Raw genomic sequence first — 20,336 nt, 5'->3', positions numbered from 1 at the left:
GATCAGGGAAGAGAATAGCTCCCAAATATGGGAAAGGTGTATAAATATTGTTGACTGTAAACCCCATTGATTTGATGTGATCTGAGGCCCATATTCAGCATAGGAGCCTATGTGACCTCTGCATCCTTGTAGATCCGAATTCACATTCTGTGGTCATGAGTAGGAACGTTCCAAACTGCCCCAATATCAGGACCCATCTTCCTCAGGTGTAGACTAAATATGTTGCCCAGCCTCCCTTCAGAGGATGGAATATTCTCTACCATTGTTGACCCAAGTTGAGGGCAAGGTCCTACGGGGGCCCACCAAGGGGTCATTGTGTTGTTCCTATTTTTTAAAAGAAGCAGCAGCAGCGTTATGGTCTGTACTCACAATGCAACATTATCCAACTCTTGATTATTTATTAGATAGAGACAGAGAGAAACAGGAGAGGGAAAAGGAGATAGAGAGGAAAACAGACAGAAAGACACCTGCAGCCCTGCTTCACCACTCACGAAGCTTACCCCCCTTGAACCCAGGACCGTGCGCAGGGTAATGTGTGCATTTAACAGGTGCACCACCACCTGGCTCTTTATCCAGCTCTCTAAAATACTTATTTATGAGAGATGAATTCTGCACTCTGGACTTTATGCTTGAACCAGTACTCTGTCCATTGTACCACGTCCTGGACTGCCTTTTTTTCTTTTCCTTCCTTCAGTGGAACTGGGGCCTTGTACATGCCTGGTTTTATGACTCTGGGGTACTTTTTCATTCAGACAGAGACCACAGAACCAAAACTCCCTCTACTGCCATAAGCACTGAAGCCTGGGCTGCAGTGAGAGCTCTCTCTAACCCTGTTACCCATCATCATCATTATTGATAGTTTTATCATTATTGTTATTATGTTTTACTGGAGCACTGCAAAGCTCTAGTTTGTGGTAGTATGGAAGATTAAACTTGGGACTTCAGTATCAAGCATGAAAGTTGTTTGCATAACCATTATGCTATCTTCCCTGACTCCCCTATTATTCACCTTTGAAAATGAATTTCTGGGGGCTGAGTGGTGGTACACCTGGTTTAGCAAACATGTTACCATGTTCAAGGACTTGGGTTCCGGCCTCCACTCCTCACCTGCGGGAGGGTACATCATGAATGGTGAAGCAGGTCTGCAGGTGTCTCTGTCTTACTCCTTCTCTGTCTTTCTGTCCTTCTCTCAATTTCTCTTTCCTATCAAAATAATAATAACAAAAAAAATAGAAAGGAAATGGCCACCAGTAGCAGATCTGTAGTATGGGCACCAAACCCCAGAGATAACCCAGGTGACAATAAAAAAAAATTTTTTAAAGGAAAGTTTGTGTTACAGAATATTTGCTACAATATGGATGAAACTTGAGGACATTATGCTAATGAAACAAAACAATTACAAAAAGACAAATTCTACATGACTCCACTTAGACACTTCAATAAAAAATCACAGATAAAAAGTCAAATGGTGGTGCCAGGTATTGGGGAAGGGAAAGTTATTGCTTAATGGGCATAAAGTTTGTTTTTCAAGATAAAAAAAATTTTGGAGATGGATGGTAGAGATGATAGAAAAACATTATGAATTCAATCCCACTTACCTGTGTGCTAAAAGTGATTAAAGGGATAAAAGTGATTAAGGGGATAAAATGTATGGCTTCTATATATTTTTATCTTTTTTAATCTTTATTTATTCCCTGTTGTTGCCCTTGTTTTATTGTTGTAGTTATTATTGTTGTTGTTGTTGATGTCGTTGTTGTTGGATATGCAGAGAAAATTGTAGAGAGAGGGAAAGATAGACACCTGCAGACCTGCTTTACCGCCTATGAAGCGACTCCCCTGCAGGTGGGGAGCTGGAGGCTCGAACTGGGATCCTCACGCTGGTCCTTGCACTTCACACCACGTGCGCTTAACCCACTGTGCTACCACCCAACACCTGGCTTTTATATTTTACCACAATTTTAAAAAGTTGGAAAAATAAATAACTATCATAGTAAAAAAAATGTATATAGTTAGCTATGGCAAGAGGTAGATCTCTGTCTGTGTGCATTCATTGTTTTTATAATTTGAAAAAATTAAGGGGGGCCAGGCGATGGCGCATCTGGTTAAGCGCACACATTATAGTGTACAAGGACCCAGGTTTAAGCCCCTGGTCCCCACCTGTAGGGGGAAAGCCTCACAAGTGGTGAAGTAGGGCTGCAGGTGTCTCTCTTGTCTTCCTCTCCCTCTCTACCTCCCCTACTCCTCTCAATTTCTCACTATCTCTATCAATAATAAATAAATATATATGTTTTTTAATTAAGGGACAGGGACTGCACTTACACTTAACTGAGTGCAAGTGTTACCATGCACAGGGACCTGAGTTCAAGCCCATGTCCCCACCTGCACAGGGGAACCTTCACAAGCAGTAAAGCAGTGAAGCAGTGGTTCAGGTGTCTTTCTCCTTCTCTAACATACCCCCCCCCCCCAGCACTGCTCAACTCTGGTTTAATGTGGTGCAGGGATTGAACCTGGAATTTTGGAGCCTCAGGAATAGAAGTCTCTGCATAATGCTTATGTGATGTACTCTCTCTCCTTCTTTACCTCCCTCTCTACTCCTAATTTCTCTGTTTTATCAATAATGAAATCTATTTTAAACATAAATGTATTTTTATAAATTAAGGGAAAAGCACTAGATTATGAGTTTTGCAATTAAAAGATATGTCAGGAGTGGGACAGTAGCACAGCTGGTTAAGTGCAAGAGGTGCAAAGTGCAAGGACCCGCTGGGTAAGGATCCTGCTTCGAGCCCCCAGCTCCCCACCTGCAGGGGAGTCACTTCACCAGCGGTGAAGCAGGTCTGCAGGTGTCTTTTTCTCCCCCTCTTTGTCTTCTCCTCCTCTCTCCACTTCTCTCTGTCCTATCCAGCAACGACAGCAACAATAATAACTATAGCAATAAAACAACAAGGGAAACAAAAGGGAATAAATAAATAAATATTTTTTAAAAGGTATGTCACAGCTAAATCTCAGTTTTTTGTGTGCTTTGGGAGGAAAATACTTTAAAAATAGTGTTGGATTGGTTTTCTACTCAGTCTAAAACATAATTTGTTTTTCTTTTCCATATAGATGTATTTAGGGATTTGGGATAATCTGCCAGGTGTTGTGAAATGTCAAATGGAACAAGCACTTCATCTTGATTTTGGAACTGAATTAGAACCAAGAAAAGAAATAGTGCTATTTGATAAACCAACTAGGGGAACCACTGTACAGAAATTCAAAGAAATGGTCTACAGTCTCTTTAAAGTAAGTATAGTCATTCTCATATTAAATATGGAAAGCTGTACTCTCTTCTGGAGATTAATAGGACCTAATTTTAAATGTTAGCAATGTTGCTAGTCTCTGACCTATATCAGGAACTTCATCATGAGATAATGTGGGGGGAGCCTGTCAAGTATGTTTATTTTAGTAGTATGGAGTGACTGACAATGCACAGGTGAGAGGGAAATCCATTAAGTAAAGAGGCTATTACATGTCGTTGTACTTATGGGGTAGATGTTCTGGGACACTCTGCAGACACCAAAATCCATGAATGCTCAAGTCCCTTATATGAAATGCACAGGATTTGCATGTAATGTGTATGCATCCTTCCATATACTTCAGATTTATTCTAGACTAAAGTTCTTTTTTTTATTTATTTAAGAAAGGATTAATTAACAAAACCATAGGGTAGGAGGGGTACAATTCCACACAATTCCCACCACCCAATCTCCATTTCCCACCCCCTCCCCTGATAGCTTTCCCATTCTCTATCCCTCTGGGAGCATGGACCCAGGGTCATTGTGGGTTGCAGAAGGTAGAAGGTCTGGCTTCTGTAATTGCTTCCCCGTTGAACATAGGCGTTGACTGGTCGGTCCATACTCCCAGTCTGCCTCTTTCTTTCTCTAGTAGGGTGGGCCTCTGGGGAAGCTGAGCTCCAGGACACATTGGTGGGGTCATCAGTCTAGGGAAGCCTGGCCGGCATCCTGATGACATCTGGAACCTGGTGACTGAAAAGAGAGTTAACATACAAAGCCAAACAAATTGTTGAGCAATCATGGACCCAAAGCTTGGAATAGTGGAGAGGAAGTGTTAGGGGGGGTACTCACTGCAAACTCTAGTGTACTTCTGCTTTCAGGTATATATTTTGCAGTAGTTTACGGATACGTGTGAACATATGCTCTCTCTCACAGAAACTGGTGTATATCTAGGTTTTGGGACTTTGTTAGAAAGTGAACCACCTGAGATGAAATTAGAGTATACTATGAAAGGAAAGGTCTCACCCGAATAATGAAGTTGAAGGGTTGTCATTCCACACGTGAAGTCTCTGGACACAGTCTGAAGTGAAGCATGTTGAGGTGGCAATCGTTGTGTTGGTTAGGTTGTGATCGGCAGATGCAATATTATTTGATATGGATTGGGAGAGGCATACGGGAAAGTGGGCCCTATCCAAGGGTTCCAGGACTGGGGGAAGTAGGGGAAGGAGATGTGAGGTTCCTGCTGTAATTTGGTCAGGTCCTGCTTTTAGTTTCCCTTTCAGATCTTCTTACTCAACTTCTGTTGATGAGTGGGATCATCCCATACTCATCTTTATCTTTCTGACTTAGCTCACTTAACATAATTCCTTCTAGCTCTGTCCAAGATGGGTCAGAGAAGGTGGGTTCATTGTTCTTGATAGCTGCATAGTATTCCATTGTGTATATATACCACAGCTTTCTCAGCCACTCATCTGTTGTTGTGCACCTGGGTTGCTTCCAGGTTTTAGCTATTATGAATTGTGCTGCTATGAACATAGGAGTACACACCTCTTTTTGGTTGGGTGTTATGGAGTCCTTGGGGTATAACCCCAGGAGAGGAATTACTGGATCATATGGAAGGTCCATGTCTAGCCTTCTGAGAGTTTTCCAGACTGCTCTCCACAGAGGCTGGACCAATTTACATTCCCACCAGCAATGTAAAAGTGTTTCTCTGTCCCCACAACCTCTCTAGCATTTGTTGCTGCTGTCCTTTTTGATGTATGCCATTCTTACAGGAGTGAGGTGGTATCTTAGTGTTGTCTTAATTTGCATTTCTCTGACAATCAGTGACCTAGAGCAGTTTTTCATATGTTTTGTTAGCCTTTTGGATCTCCTCTGTAGTGAATGTTTTGTTCATATCCTCTGCCCATTTTTGGATGGGGTCATTTGCTTTTGTGCTAAGTTTGCTGAGCTCTTTGTATATTTTGGTGATTAGTTTCTTGTCTGATGTTTGGCATGTGAAGATCTTCTCCCATTCTGTGAGGGGTCTCTCTGTTTGTTTGATAGTTTCTTTGGATGTGCAGAAGCTTTTCAATTTGATGTAGTCCCATTGGTTTGTTTCTGCTTTAGTCTTCCTTGCAATTGGGTAGACTAAAGTTCTAATACAATACAAATATGGTATCAGGTTGTTACACTGTACTGTTTACAAAACAATGACAAGGAGGGAGTGTGTATGTTCAGTATATATATGATCACTGTAGGCCTAACTAAACTGTTCATGCATAGTTATTAAAGATTTATTTAGTGACCTGAGAAATGGTGCAGCATGATGTTCAAAGAAGTGATGGGCATGAGGCATGAGGTTCTGAGTTGAATCTCCAACATTATCATATGTGCTAGAGGGATACTCTGTTTTTTTTTTCTCCCCTCCATAATAAATTAAATAAATCTTTAAGATAGATATTTATTGGGCTATTTGATAACATGCTGCATTGCCATGTGTTGCAACACAGGGTCAAACCTGGCCCCCACTGCACTGAAGATTTGGTGCTGTGGTCTCTTTCATTCTTTGTATCTCTGCTTTCTCAGTCTCTATACATGTTTTTATATAGTTAAAAGAGAAAATAGGAGAGCCAGAGTATCATTCTGGCTTATGCAAAAGCAAGGATTAAATTTGAAATCTCAATCTTGAGAGTACAGTACTTAATCCTCTGTGCCGTCTCCTAGGATATATCATCTATTTTTGATCTACAGTTGACTGAATACATCTATATGGAATCTACAGACACCAAGGGCTGGCTATAGGCTGACATTATGAATAATACGATTTTTAAAAATATTACTAGAGACAAAAATTGGGAGAGAAAGAGGGGGTAGAGAGAAAGAGACAGAGAGACACCTGCAGCCCTGCTTCACACTTGTGACACTTTCCTCCTACAAGTGAGGACTCACTTTTCCCCCCTACAAAGAGCTTGAACCCAGGTCCTTTCACACTGTAATGTGTGCGCTTAACCAGATGTGCCACTCCTGACCCCTAATAATATACAATTTTAAAGAGATATTGTTAAGGTCCTAGGCTCTATCCCCAGCAACACCATAAACCAGAGCTGAGCAGTGTTCTTGTCTCTAAGTAAATAAATACTAAAATAACTTAATGCTTAACTAAAATAACTTAATAACTGGTTGAAAATTTTTTTAATTTAAAGAAATACACGGTAGCGCAGCAGGTTAAGCGCAATGGTGCGAAGTGCAGGGACCAGCGTAAGTATCCTGGTTCAAGCCCCCGGCTCCCCACCTGCAGGGGAGTCACTTCACAAGCGGTGAAGCAGGTCTGCAGGTGTCTATCTCTCTCCCCCTCTCTGTCTTGCCCTCTTCTCTCCATTTCTCTGTCCTATCCAACAACAACATCAATAACAATGATAACTACAACAATAAAAAATGGGCAACAAAATGGAAAAATAAATATTTAAAAAAATTTTTAAATACTCAAAAATTTACTTGATGTATCAAAAGATGAAAGTCTAATAATTTTGGGATCCCTTTTAATCTTTTATTTTTGTATGTGTTTTTTTAAAATATTAATTTTTATCTGGTAGGACAGAGAGAAGTTGAGAGGGGAGAAGGGAAGTAGGAAGAGAGACACCTGCAACACTGCTTTATCACTCAGGAAGCTTCCTCCTACAGGTGAGGACTAGGGGCTTGAACCCATGTCCTTGTGTATGATAATGAGTGCAGTCCTTCCAGGGTTATCACTGGGACTTGGTGCCTGCACTATGAATCCATTACTCCTGGTGGCCATTTTTTTTCCATTTTGTTGGACAGGACAGAAATTAAGAGGGGAAGGAGAAAGACACCTGCAGACCTATTTCATCACTTGTGAAGCTTACTCCCTGCAGGTGGGGAGCAGGGGCTTGAACCCAGATCCTTGCACTTAGTACTATGTGTGCTTAACCAGGTGCACCACCAGCTGGTCCATGACCCCAGTGGTTTTGAACATGAGCATATTATGTAAGTATTGGGTTGCTGGAAAAGTCACGATGCATTTGTGCATAGATAGAAAAATGTCATGACTTTTCCAACAACTCAATAAACACATGATTAAGACAAAGATTGACTGCTTTCTTGGCTAACTGTATCCACAGGGTGTATCCACAGGGTCTAAATGGCATACAGACTGGCTGGCCACTTTTTAGAGTATTATTAACACATGGGTACATGTGGACATACATGAGAAGAACAAGCACATTATCCAGGGACATGCAGTGCCAGAGATCAAACTCAGACTTTAAGCTTACAAGTTCTGTACTTTACTACAGCAAGGGTGACTTTTTTTTTTTTTACCAGCTTTTTGTTGGTGCAGGGAATTGAACTTGGGGTTTTGGAACCTCAGGCATGAGATTCTTTTTGCATAATCATTATGCTATCTATCCCTGCCCAGGGTGACCTTTTTTTTTTTAATTAATTTTTTATTTTTGAGAGAGATGCAGAGAGAAACACACAGAAATACCAGAGCACTGCTCAGCTCTGGCTTGTGGTGCGGGGGATTGAACCTGGGACTTAGGAGCCTCAGGCATGAGAGTCTGTTTGCATAACCATTATGCTGTCTCCCCCACCTGAAGAACCATTTCTTTTTTTTTTTTGACACCTGGAGACCTGCTTCACCGCCTGTGAAGCGACTCCCCTGCAGGTGCGGAGCTTGAACCAAGATCCTTACACCAGTCCTTGCGCTTTGCACCACATGCGCTTAACCACTGCGCTACCATTCGACTCCCCCAGTTGACCATTTCACAATAAACAGATAGCAAAGTGGGTTTTACTACAATTACATAAAATAGTTGGTATCACTTGGTAAACATCATATTCATATATGATAAATTCCTTTACAGGGGCCCATAGATTAGTAGTAATGACAATACTTCCCATCAAAGAAATTGGTATCTTCTGTATTTTTTTCATTCCTGCTGTATAGTTAAAACAAATTCTTACCTTTACAGGCAAAGTTGGGTGATCAAGGAAATCTCTCTGAACTAGTTAATCTCATCTTAACAGTGGCTGATGGAGACAAAGATGGCCAGGTTTCCCTGGGAGAAGCAAAATCAGCGTGGGCCCTTCTTCAATTAAATGAATTTCTTCTCATGGTAATTCTTCAAGATAAAGAACATACCCCCAAATTAATGGGGTTCTGTGGTGATCTCTATGTGATGGAAAGTGTTGAATATACCTCTTTGTATGGAATCAGCCTTCCATGGGTCATTGAACTTTTTATCCCCTCTGGGTTCCGACGAAGCATGGATCAGTTGTTCACACCATCGTGGCCTAGAAAGGCTAAAATAGCCATTGGACTTCTAGAATTTGTGGAAGATGTTTTCCATGGCCCCTATGGAAACTTCCTCATGTGTGATACCAGTGCCAAAAATCTAGGCTATAATGATAAATATGACCTAAAAATGGTAGACATGAAGAAAATTGTACCAGAGACAAACCTGAAAGAACTTATAAAGGATCGGCACTGTGAGTCTGACTTGGACTGTGTCTATGGCACGGATTGTCGAACTAGCTGTGATCAGAGTACAATGAAGTGTACTTCAGAAGTTATCCAACCCAACTTAGCAAAAGCCTGTCAGCTGCTCAAAGACTATCTACTGCGTGGTGCTCCAAGTGAAATTCGTGAAGAATTAGAAAAGCAGCTTTATTCTTGTATTGCTCTCAAGGTCACAGCAAATCAAATGGAAATGGAACATTCTTTGATACTAAATAATCTAAAAACATTACTGTGGAAAAAAATTTCCTACACAAATGACTCTTAACTCATTTGGCCATTATAGGAGTCTTACCACTTCTAAAGTTTTGAGTATTTAATGAATGGCTTCTGATTCAAATCCCTGCAGTAACTTTAACTTGGACCTAAGAAGCCATCATCTTGAAATACATGTTGACTGCTGAAGTAATGGCAGGAGGTATAGATTTAAGAATTAACAGGTTCAAACATTTCATTCTGGCCCTTAGATGTCCCCTTTCATTCCCCAACACATTTCACTGTGTAACTATTTTGACTTGACTTAAAAATTAATGCTGTGAAAACCCTCATTCCATAAACAGTGAGAGTTATTTTGTAACTTTGTTAGCCAAAATACCACTGCTGGAAACATTGTTTGAAGCTGCTGTTAAAATTTACTAATGTCTTAGCATGGTAAAGTTTGCACATTAACAGAAATTAAGATTACAAAGGTAAATTAAAAATTACTCCTTTATAAACAAATGTTAGGTTGACAGCATGATTCATTGTAGTACAGACTTAAAAACACATTGTAACTCATTGTAGACATCAAATCTAAATAAATCCTAGACATCAAATGTTACTTCAGCATACTGAGCAGCTTTGTCACTGGGGCTTTACTGCTCCAGGCCACCTCTTTACCCCCACCTCCCACTAAAGCAAAGTTTGTGTGGTGGGGCCATGCTTGACAGAGCAAGCAATTAATTATTTGAGGATGTTACTAAAACCCTTGAAATTCAAAACCCACCAGGAACTGATCAACTTGGTCATATAGAACTGCCTATTTTAGTAAATATGAAAATATATGAGCTATTAAGAATCATCCTACATTTCAAGTCTTAATATCAACATTTCAAGTTAACGAGCTAAATCCTTCAAAATCCAACATCTTCAAGACACAGACCTAATTCAAATTAACGTAAATTAGAAGGGGAATTGGGTGGTAGCACAACAGGTTAAGCGCAGGTGGTGCAAAGCACAAGGACTGGTGGCTGGTGGCGTTAAGGATCCAGGTTTGAGCCCTGGCTCCCCACCTGCAGGGGAGTCACTTCACAAGTGAAGCAGGCCTGCAGGTGTCTTTCTCTCCCCCCTCACTCCTCTCTCCATTTCTCTGTCCTATCCAACAATACATAGGCAACAAAAAGGAACATTTTTAAAAAGGGGGGTAAATAGGATATATTCAGTATTAATTTCCCATCCTCATAGTATTTCCTATTTGGCCAAAGGGCTATTTTAGGCATGTATTTTTTTAACACTATCTTCTTACTGCTCAGCTGTGGCTTATGGTGGTGCTGGGGATTGAACCAGAACTTTAGGCATCGAGTCTTTTGTATAACCAGTTATTTCCCCAACTCTAAATACCTTTTCTCATGTAAACATATTTGCTCCTTTCATGTTACTTTGGAAGTAGTTTGTAATTTCAATAGCACCTAACAATACTTTTGTAGACCCCACTGTATTTCACCTCACAAGCTTCACCTCAAGTTATAGGGCCTTCATTCAGCATTTTTAAAACATTATTGGATAGGCAGGCACCTGTAGCCCTGCTTCACCTGTTTTCCTCCTGCAGTTGGTACCATGGGCTTGAATCCAGGTCTTGTGCACTGTGAGTGCTTAACCAGGTGTGCCACACCTGGCCCCTCATTTTTTTAACTTGTGTATTTCACCAGTACTTTCCCCTCTAAATGGGTTGACAACTTCCTAGTGGACAGTTGGCTCTCCAATTTCCAGCAAGTTACATAACAGAACTGCAGGAAAAGCTGGTCAGTAAGAACAGACCAAGCAGCAGGTATGAATTTGGGAGTCAACATGGTCAGACCTTTGCTGGATAAGGCTACTCTTTCTTCTTGTGTGTGTGATGCCTAGGCTATTTCTAGTTTATTAATCAAGAGCTTTACACAAATCACTTCATCAATAAGTTTATTGTCTTTATCTCAAGTTTCCATAAAAAATCATGGTTTGGTTTTAGCTCTCAGCAGCCCGTTCCTGAGCTCTGAGGAAGCTTGCCTTCTTCTGAGCTACCCTATCTTTCTTCTGGGCAAGGGACATCTTGGGACGGTTCCACCTATAAATACAAAAGAAAGGGAATGTAGTTGAATTGTAGCTAAAAGCAATGTAACATTTAATTTATAAAGACATAGAGATCAAATATTCCAAGTTCTATAATATATGCCCTTGTTAGTATCTAGCTACTCATCAAGCCTCATTCTCTATTTCAAAGATCATAATGTGAAAACTTATCAAAGTAAATTGCTGTTAGAGTATAAATGCAGTTAACTGACAGTTACTGTACTAGGATAGAATAGGCCACCTCAGTAGCTTCTGAGACGAATACATTTCTATCACCACAATTACTTTAGCAAACCTGGTTCCCCTCACTTCTGCAACTTCATGCAGAGTTAGTGATCGAGTTTGCACTTCATTAAGTTTGAGTTGACATGTAACAAGGTACTACACTACTGCGTGGAGGTGGTACAGTGGATTAAGAGCTGAATCCTCAAACATAGCTCATCATGTCAGTAATGCTCTGGTTTTCTCCCCTCAACATTCTGTCTTTCCCCAGAGCACTGCTCAACTCTGGTTTAGAGCCTGGGGCTTTGGAGCCTCGGGCCTGAGCTCTTTGCATACTATTATGTTATCTACTCTCTTCCCTCACAAACAAATCTTAAGAGAGAAAAAAAAAAGGCATAAACCCCGCAACAGTAAAACATATACCTCTTCTTTTTAACTTCTTTCTTGGGCTTCTTTTCATAGACTGGATTCTCTCGTATAGCAGTATGAGCTTTCTTATACATCTCCTCCATCTGAAACAAAGCACAGCAAACAGTACGTGGTTTCATTTCACATGCCCTAAACATCAATTACTGCATGTACTACTTGCTCTACTTTGTCTTTTCAAGTCAGATTTCCAAAATAAGCTGAACTAGTTTTATCTGGTGATTTATATTCTTCCACTCAAATGAAGATAAATGTCAATACAAAGCATTTATGGGGTCTACAAGCAGCTGCCTTAGTTTTCTCCCAAATTCCTACAGATAAGACATTTTCTGCTTATGTAAGTATTTCAAGGCTACACTCAGTATTACACACTAGAAACCTGATACTATTAAAATGTTTACCATGTCTGGAGTCACACTGTTCTTGATATATTGAGAGAACTGTTTCTTGTAAGCGTCCTCATCTTCTTCCATTAGGTAACGCATATAGTCTGCAACATTCTGGCCCATGATGTGCTTCCGATGAACTTCTGCATTGAATTCTTTACTTTCTGAATCATAGCCAGGAAATCGTTTGGTACTGAAAATCAATTTTTTTTCACATTTTAGTGTACTGACTGGAATTAGTTCACTAGCAGTTTTTTTTTCCTCTAGCTGCCATCAGTCCCGTCTTGAAACAATGAATTGCATCATAATGCAACCAAAGGACCAACTACTGAATGCTCAGTTAGTGGGATATCATCACTCGGCAGCTAATGTGATTTCCAGAATAGAAAAGTCCATGCACGTTGTCTGGGAGGTGTCTCAGTGGATAAAGCATTGGACTCTCAAGGATGAGCTCCGAGTTCAGTCCCCAGCAGTACATGTAACCAGAGTTATGTCTGGTTCCTTCTCTCTTCAATCGTTTTCAGTAAATAAAAATCACCTTTAAAAATCACTAAATGGGAAGCCAGGCAATGACACACTTGGCAGAGCACACGTCACCATGTGTGTGTTCCAAGTCCATAGCCCCCACCTGCAGGGCAAGGCATGCTGCAGGCATTTCCCTCTATCAGGAAAGGGGAAAATGTTTTCTGCTGCTAGTCAGGAACTTGCAAGTGCTCTCCTACCCAAATTATAAAAGTTTCAATTAGACTTACTGTAGGGGGGAAGGTAGTAAGAGACAGAAACAAATTAGGGTCACACTGTCATTAAAATAAGCTCAAAAAACAACATACATTTAACATTTACTCAACCTACTAAACCCATTTAGCCTCCAAGGGGCTACAATCTCAATTTAAGTTAAAAATTTAGAAACCTGTTGCAAAACCATTTCAATCCTCAAACTTTATTAGACAGAGCAATGCTTAATAGTTTTATGTTCTGTATAATTATATAGCAAATACCATCACACAAATGATTCAAGTAATCTCCAAGGTAATTGACCCAGTAATCTCCTGCCAAACAAATTAGTACAGGCAAGTATTGGTAGTCCAGGCAAAAGGCCTGAACCTGAAAACCATTACCTGTGAGGGATAGACAAACCTCCGTCTACAGCTCCCTTCAGGGCCCCAAAAACTTTATTTCCAGTGGTTGTTCTGGCAAGCCCTGCATCTAAGTAGCAAGTGAAGGCACCGGGCTGACCATCAATGCTTTCTACATTGTATTCATCTCCAGTCACCTCGACTTGGCCTTCATAGATCTTGTCCATGCCAAACCTATTGAGAAGCTATGAACAAAGATTTCAATGTAAGCAGCTATGAATATATTCAAACATTTAATACAAAGTATTTTCTTCCTATGTAATTGTAAAATTTTGCCACCAAGATTACTGCGATGGTTCAGTTCCTATACGACAAATCTACCACTTCCAGCAGTCCTTTTATTACAGCTTCTGAATCTGCCACAAGCCTATATTATGTAGCCATCAACTACAATGTATAGTATCTGAATTTGATAGGAGTATTTACCCAAAGGAGAAAATCCCCATATTTGACTAAAGTAATACAACCAAAGTGTTATAGAAGCTATTTAAAATGATGGCTAAGACCATAAAAAGTTATTCAGTTTGTCTTGTGTACAGGTACCTGTATCATGATTTCCCTTTATTGCTTCTCTTAAAAACATTAATGTGCACCTCTCCTCTGCTAATACACACCATCTAGCTATGGCTTCAGCTTATCAGTGCTTTGCCATGCTATTCTCCCACTCATTGGCAATGTTCAATTCCCCCAAAACATGTTCATAACCAGTTAAATGACACACACTAAACAGCATTAGCTATACCAAAGGTCAGTAATAGAAACAAGACCATCACATTTACTTCTCCCTTCTATTCCATGAAGTGCTACCACCTACAGGCAAAGCTAGCTAAAACTCTACCGATGCCTGACCCCTATCAAAGTTTCAGGCATAGCCTGTCAATGCAATCAATCACTCAACTGATTCCTAAGATCTGGATTAGAGTGAATGTTATGTATGCAGGTGGTCACTAGTCAAAAATAATCTGTTTCTCCCTTTCTCACTCCCTTCTCAAAACCCCACGAGAAATGGAGCACAGACACTCGGCCCCAGTAGCAGCAAAATAATAATCATCCTATTGGTCTAACAAATAGACCAGAAAACAGAAAATCGTACAAATTCTTAGAAAACATACTGCATCTCAAACTTCCTATCTATAAAGTAATCTTCCCTGATGATGTCCTTATAAGCAAGCCAAGAGGCAGCAGGCATTCCCCCTAAAGTTAAAGCTGAGGTTCCTATATATATATATATATATATATATATATATATATATATATATATATTTTTTTTACCAGAGCACTGTTTAGCTCTGGCTTATGGTGATGCAGGGGATTGAACCTGGGAGCCTCAGGCCTGAGAGTCTATTTGCATAACCATGACGCTATCTACCCTCTGCCCAAAGCTGAGGTTTCCTATCCAAGTCCAAATCATCTTGCAAACAACTATAAGCCGAGTTATTCCCAATATACACAGTAATCATACACATACCCTGCGGGCCAGCAGCAGACCAGTACAATATGCAGCAGCATAATTTGTCAGGCCAACCTTCACACCATACTTTGGGAGTTCATGGGCATAAGCTGCACAAACTATCATGTCTCCTTCAATTCGGGCATAAGCAATCTAGAAGAGAAAAAACAGATTAGTGTCATCTGCATGGGGGGTGGCAGCTTTATCTGACATATTTTCATAGTGAACCGCATCATGACTTTTCCAACAACCCAATAGATGTGCAGTAAAATTAATCATTTACTATAGTATTTACACCTGGTATAAATAGTACAGCTTATGACCCCCACTAAAGATGTCTATGAAACTGTAAATACATTTGGTTAAATCAATGCTGAAACTACCACATATGCACTTGAGTAAAACATATTGTAGTTCCACACTTCTAAAAAGACCTAGCTGAGAAGACAGCTAGTGAGCAGCACTCTGAAAATCACATTATCTAGGCTTAATGCCCCAGGTACCTACTATTTAGTTACCTGCACTTAAGAGATTACCTTCGTATCACGAAACTGGTTTTAAACAAGACTAGTTTGTCAACAACAAAACATATTAGGTGATCAAGCAAGTAAGTGTGCCTGCCTCACAAAGGTTCAGTCAATCTCAACCGAAAATTTCTACTTTAAAAGCCAGGTCTTTTGCCTCTCAGCAGTGGCACAGTAACAGAGCTTTGAACTTCAAAGCAGGAGATAGCAAGTTCAATTCCTTGCAGCACATGTCAAGACTGTTGCTCTCTCCCTCATCTCAAATAAAAATGAATGGAACCTAGACCACCATCATAAATTGGAGCTTAAATAAAAAAGTGAATGAATTGTATTAATGCAGGTCTAGATAGCCAAACCTTCAAAGTACTTACTAGACTCCAACTTCAAACCCTCTAAAAGGAAAATAGTCAAATGTTTTTGAAATATCAGGTTTTGGCTACAAGCAATTTGCAGTGAATTAAAAGGGCCCCTGACTTCCCATCCATAGTTTGTGTCTAGAACACAACTTACCTGACAAATGATGTCTCTGTTGGTTACTCGAACTATCATCCTGTATTTGGGCGTGTTGTACTTATTCTTATCCTGAATCACCAAGCGTTTCCGAGCATAGTAATCAGTCTTGCCCTCTGAAAAGGAAAAAGTTTTTACATCTTTTCCACAGCCAAGTAGATTCTCTCAATTTGTCAATATGGAAAACTGACCATACCTCGCCGTCTTCTAAATTTCACTTGGTACCTCTTGAAGTAGGCCTTATTTTTGACAACTTTAACAAACCCCTTTAAGAAAAAAATAACTCTATTAGAACTCTGATAAATGCTTTAGTTTATGATACTTTATCGACATTCAGATTAACAAAGTTAACACTCCAACTTGAAAAATGAATTCACACAACTGTCAGTTTTGCAAAGTCTAGTGTCTCAAACCATCTAGAGAGGCTACTTTTCCATTTTGTCAACTTCATGAAATAACAATGAAAATCAATCGGGGGGGGGGGGGTTGGAGGCAAAAATGCCGGAAACCAGACATAAATCAAATCTGGACCAGAGCTCACTTTCTGTACTCCCCACTCCCTTCCCCGCATCAACCAGCACTAACCTTCGTGCTTTAACTTTTTATAAAAAGGTTCAACTCAAGACATCTTGACAGCCTGTTCAGAACTCTTAATTCTCACTTGAAAAACCCAAATTCCCATTCCCCTCACCTTTACACGAAGTCCAAGTTATGTGCCACAAACCTCAGCATGTTACTCCCAATAATAATAATAAAAAAAAAAAGGATCGTCTCCCACCAACCAAGCAAACAAGCCTCCACACCCGAATCATTAAAACCCGGGTGCGAGACAGGAAGAGGGTCTCCGACTAAACGGGCCGGCACACACCTTCCGAGGGCTGCCTGCTCTGACTTAAAATCCTCTGATGAGGCCCAACCACACAGGGTTTCTGAAGGGCCCGGCAACCATGAGGCTCCCTTGGAAAACTCACGAAGCGGCCAGCAGTGGAGCCGGGTCTGAGCACTTCTTCATTCAGGCGTCCCCACCATCAGTGCAGCAGCTGCAGCCAGCAGGATGCACCAACCCCTCACATGACCCAGCTAGACCACCTGGGTGAGCTTAAATCCACCCAGACCCCCGATCCGCCACCCCAGCTCTTGCTCCTCTTCGTCAACCCCTCCCCCCTTAAGTTTCCGCGCCGGACGGCAGCCATTAAAGGCGGCCACGCTGGGAGCGGCAGCCCGACTTTGGCAGAAGCTGCTGCAATCTAATGCCATCCGATCCCTGGGCCCCGTGAGATCGGGTCTAGGCTAGTGCTCTGACAAGCAGACACAATACATATGCACCCGAAAGCCTTAGCTCGAGATATCCACTCACCATTCTGCGGAAAAGAAACCCGCGTCCGCGGCTCGGCACAAACCTGCAGGCCCAGCTGCGCTCAGGGGGGGGAAAAGACCGGAACTCCGGCGCAGGCGCAGTATGTAGCGCCGATGATTACGTGAGCGGCGTGTGCAAGAGAGAATGCGCCGACCATCTGGCGTGCGACGTGCTGCCACCTACTGGTGGGAAGACAGATGTCGGACTTCTCCCTTCAATAGCTCCCCAGGTTCCTGATTGATGATCTGACAGGTATGGGCAGCCAACAGTAGCAGGCTTGATTTAGGAGGTTTTCCGTGTTTACAATGATAGAAAGTTTTTTGTTTTTTTCATAACAAACTCACTACTTTTGGAAGCAAGAGGGAAAGTTTGAAAGTTAAATAGAATGAATTTGCTCTGTAGACCATTTACCCCTTTACAACTCACCATCTACTATCATTCTGGAAAAGTGTGAAGATTCTCCCCCACCCCCCTACCACCACTTCAAGCCTTGCCTCTGTTCTCCAACTTAAGTCAAGGGAATCTGCTGCCTACCCTCCTGCACTTTTAAAAAAATTTTTTTTACATTTATTTATTTTCCCTTTTGTTGTCCTTGGTTCTTTTTATTGATGTTGTAGTTATTATTGTTGTTGTTATTGATGTCGTCCTTGTTAAATAGGACAGAGAGAAATGGAGAGAGGAGGGGAAGACAGAGAAGGGGAGAGAAAGACAGACACCTGCAGACCTGCTTCACCACCTGTGAAGCGACTCCCCTGCAGGTGGGGAGCCGGGGGCTATAACCCGGGTCCTCATACCCATCCTTGCTTTGCGCCACGCCTCCTGCACTTTTGTGAAGGTCTGAGCTCACTCTAGACTGTTAACTCCCCCGGGGGTGAGCCCAGCTGTTAGATGTACTTTGAATCTCCAGCACTTTGCACGGTGCCCACATTAAATGTTCAGTATTTTTTAAAAATATATTTTTATCTTTATTTGTTGAGTAGAGACAGCCAGAAATTAAACAGGAAGAGGATGATAGAGAGGGAGAGAGACAGAAAGATACCTGCAACATTGCTTCACCACTCTCAAACCTTTCCCCCTGCATGTAGGGGTTGGGGGCTAGAACCCTGGTCCTTGTACATTGTAGCATGTGCGCTTATCCAAGTGCACCACCACTCGGCCCCAATGTTCAGTATTTATCAGAACTACCTACTTACTGATCTCTCCTTCCCGCCTCTTTTTACTGCCATCATCTCCCTCGACCTCTGAGTGTTGCCTTCAGCCCTTTTTAAAATTTGCTTGAGAGAGAGATTCCACAACACCACTCCACCCTCTGGAGAGCTTATCTTGATACCATCAACTCAGATCCTTGCAGCATGGTCAAGACCAAGCCCAGCCAGCTAAACTACCTACCATTCCTCCTCCTTCTGCATTGAAATTTTTACCTCAGTCTTTAATCTGGTATCAAAGACAGCAGGAAATAAATCCTGTTTTGCCTAGTAAACAGGAATTCAATGTCTTCACCAGAAAAGGAAAACAAATTACCAGCTCTGCAGTTCAAAACAGTCCCTTTCAAGCAATAACAGAAGGCAGACCTTCCACCTTCTGCACCCCGTAGTGACCCTGGGTCCATACTCCCAGAGGGTTAAAGAATAGGAAAGCTACCAGGGGAGGGGATGGTTTCTGGAGTTCTGGTGGTGGGAATTGTATGGAGCTGTACCCCTCTTATCTTATGTTTTTTGTCAGTGTTTCCTTTTTATAAATAAATTTTTTATAAATAATTTTTTTTAATTAAAAAGAAAACAGTCCCTTTCTCAGAATGAATTTTAGCTCTATCCACTTTGTCCAGTGATTTGAGACTGCTCTTGGGAGATGGGTGTGAGTTTTATCTAGCATGAAAAATTCAGCATGTAAACTGCTTGGTGTTAGAACAGGAAGAAGGGTCTCCCAAGCAAGATGACAAGGTTAAGTGGCTCCAAATAATTGCCACTAAACTAAAACAGAATTATTAGCTTTGGTTTCAGATTTGTAACTCCATATATAACAGAGGGAAATGTACATTGATTCTGTGATGATTAGTGTCCATAATACCCACAATGAGAAATGTTGAAACACTCTTCAAAAGCAACTGTGATTCACTCTGTTGAGCAACTTTTTTTTTATGTTTTAATTTTTTGCCCTTGTTTTTTTTTTCTTTTTTTTCTTTTTTTTTCGTTCTTTTCTTCTTTCTTTTTTTCTTCTTTTTTTATTGGGGAATTAATGTCTTACATTCAACAATAAGTACAATAGTTTGTACATGCATAACATTCCCCAGTTTCCCATATAACAATACAACCCCCACTAGGTCCTCGGAATCCTTCTTGGACCTGTATTCTCCCCACCCACCCACCCCAGCGTCTTTTACTTTGGTGCCATATATTGAGCAACTTTTGAAAGTAGAAGCACAAGCCAATCCCCAGAGCCAACACTGGTGGCAATAAATAAATAAATAAATAAGAACACCAGAAAGGAAAAAACCACTTGGAAATAAACCCAACCCTAGTTTTGCATGTTTATGGGCACAAGTATGTATAAAGTATGTATGAATGTACCATTCATCTTAACACTCAGAAGTTGTGAAGCAAGTTAAACCATCTTTGAATTAAGTTTTTTATCCCTTTTCCTACTTCTGATTATGTAATTTTTTTCCTTGTGCAATGTCAGGGATCAACCCAGGAACCTCATGCTTGAAATCTCATGGTTTATGGTGATGCAGGGGACTAAACCTGGGACCTCAGAGCCTCAGGCATGAAAGTATATTTGCATAACCATCCTCTAATCTGCTCCTTTTCTTTTTTTAAGATTTTTTTAAAGATTTTATTTATTTTATTAATGAGAAAGAAAGGAGGAGAGCGAGGAAGAGCCAGACATCACTCTGGTACATGTGCTGCCAGGGATTGAACTCAGGACCTCATACTTGAGAGTATAGTTCCTTAACCACTGCGCCACCTCCCGGACCACAAGATTTATTTATTTATAAACATGAGAGAGAGAAGAAGGGCAGAGGGAAGGGGAGAGGGAGAAGGAGAGTGATAGAAAGAAACACCAAAGAATCACTCTGGCACATGCAATACCAGGGATCAAACTGGGAACCTCTTGACTGAGAGTTCAGCACTTTAACCATACCTCCTGGGCCACTTTACGAAATAAATCTTAGTTATAGTAAAATTTCAAATATTTGTACCTAGCCTCCTGCATGGCCATAGCTGGGGATTT

The 20,336-nt window shown here is 41.0% G+C and overlaps 2 protein-coding genes and 2 non-coding genes across 5 annotated transcripts in view; 1 reads left to right on the top strand and 3 right to left on the bottom strand.

Moving 5' to 3' along the window:
- The window catches only part of DIPK1A (divergent protein kinase domain 1A), a 132,393-nt gene extending 122,546 nt beyond the window's left edge, over positions 1–9,847 (top strand). The window contains exons 4-5 of the mRNA XM_060202071.1: positions 3,103–3,279; positions 8,243–9,847. Of these exons, the coding sequence (XP_060058054.1) occupies positions 3,103–3,279; positions 8,243–9,055 (990 nt within the window). The 3' untranslated portion in view covers positions 9,056–9,847. The remainder of the gene's footprint in view (positions 1–3,102; positions 3,280–8,242) is intronic.
- A 1,080-nt stretch (positions 9,848–10,927) lies between these two features.
- Positions 10,928–17,238, bottom strand: RPL5 (ribosomal protein L5). 2 transcript variants are annotated; one of them, XM_007533277.3, is made up of 8 exons: positions 17,106–17,238; positions 15,945–16,014; positions 15,749–15,864; positions 14,733–14,867; positions 13,247–13,449; positions 12,144–12,321; positions 11,740–11,828; positions 10,928–11,089 (listed from the first exon to the last, which is right to left on the bottom strand). In XM_007533277.3, the coding sequence occupies exons 1-8, from the start codon at positions 17,106–17,108 to the stop codon at positions 10,990–10,992; spliced, it is 894 nt and encodes a 297-aa protein (XP_007533339.1). In that variant the 5' UTR covers positions 17,109–17,238; the 3' UTR covers positions 10,928–10,989. The 2 variants fall into 2 exon arrangements, with proteins under 2 accessions (XP_007533339.1, XP_060058056.1); XM_060202073.1 differs by having other exon boundaries at positions 12,147–12,321.
- Positions 11,310–11,442, bottom strand: LOC132541606 (small nucleolar RNA SNORA66). The gene has a single exon (XR_009552739.1). It is a non-coding gene; the product is annotated as a small nucleolar RNA SNORA66 (small nucleolar RNA).
- LOC132541598 (small nucleolar RNA SNORD21) lies at positions 12,395–12,491 on the bottom strand. The gene has a single exon (XR_009552733.1). It is a non-coding gene; the product is annotated as a small nucleolar RNA SNORD21 (small nucleolar RNA).
- Positions 17,239–20,336: the final 3,098 nt, after the last annotated feature.

The sequence above is a fragment of the Erinaceus europaeus genome, chromosome 11, assembly GCF_950295315.1.
Source record: "Erinaceus europaeus chromosome 11, mEriEur2.1, whole genome shotgun sequence".
NCBI classification, from domain to species: Eukaryota; Metazoa; Chordata; class Mammalia; order Eulipotyphla; family Erinaceidae; genus Erinaceus; species Erinaceus europaeus.
Note: the sequence above shows the minus strand (reverse complement) of the source record. Positions and strands in the feature narration are given on the sequence as shown.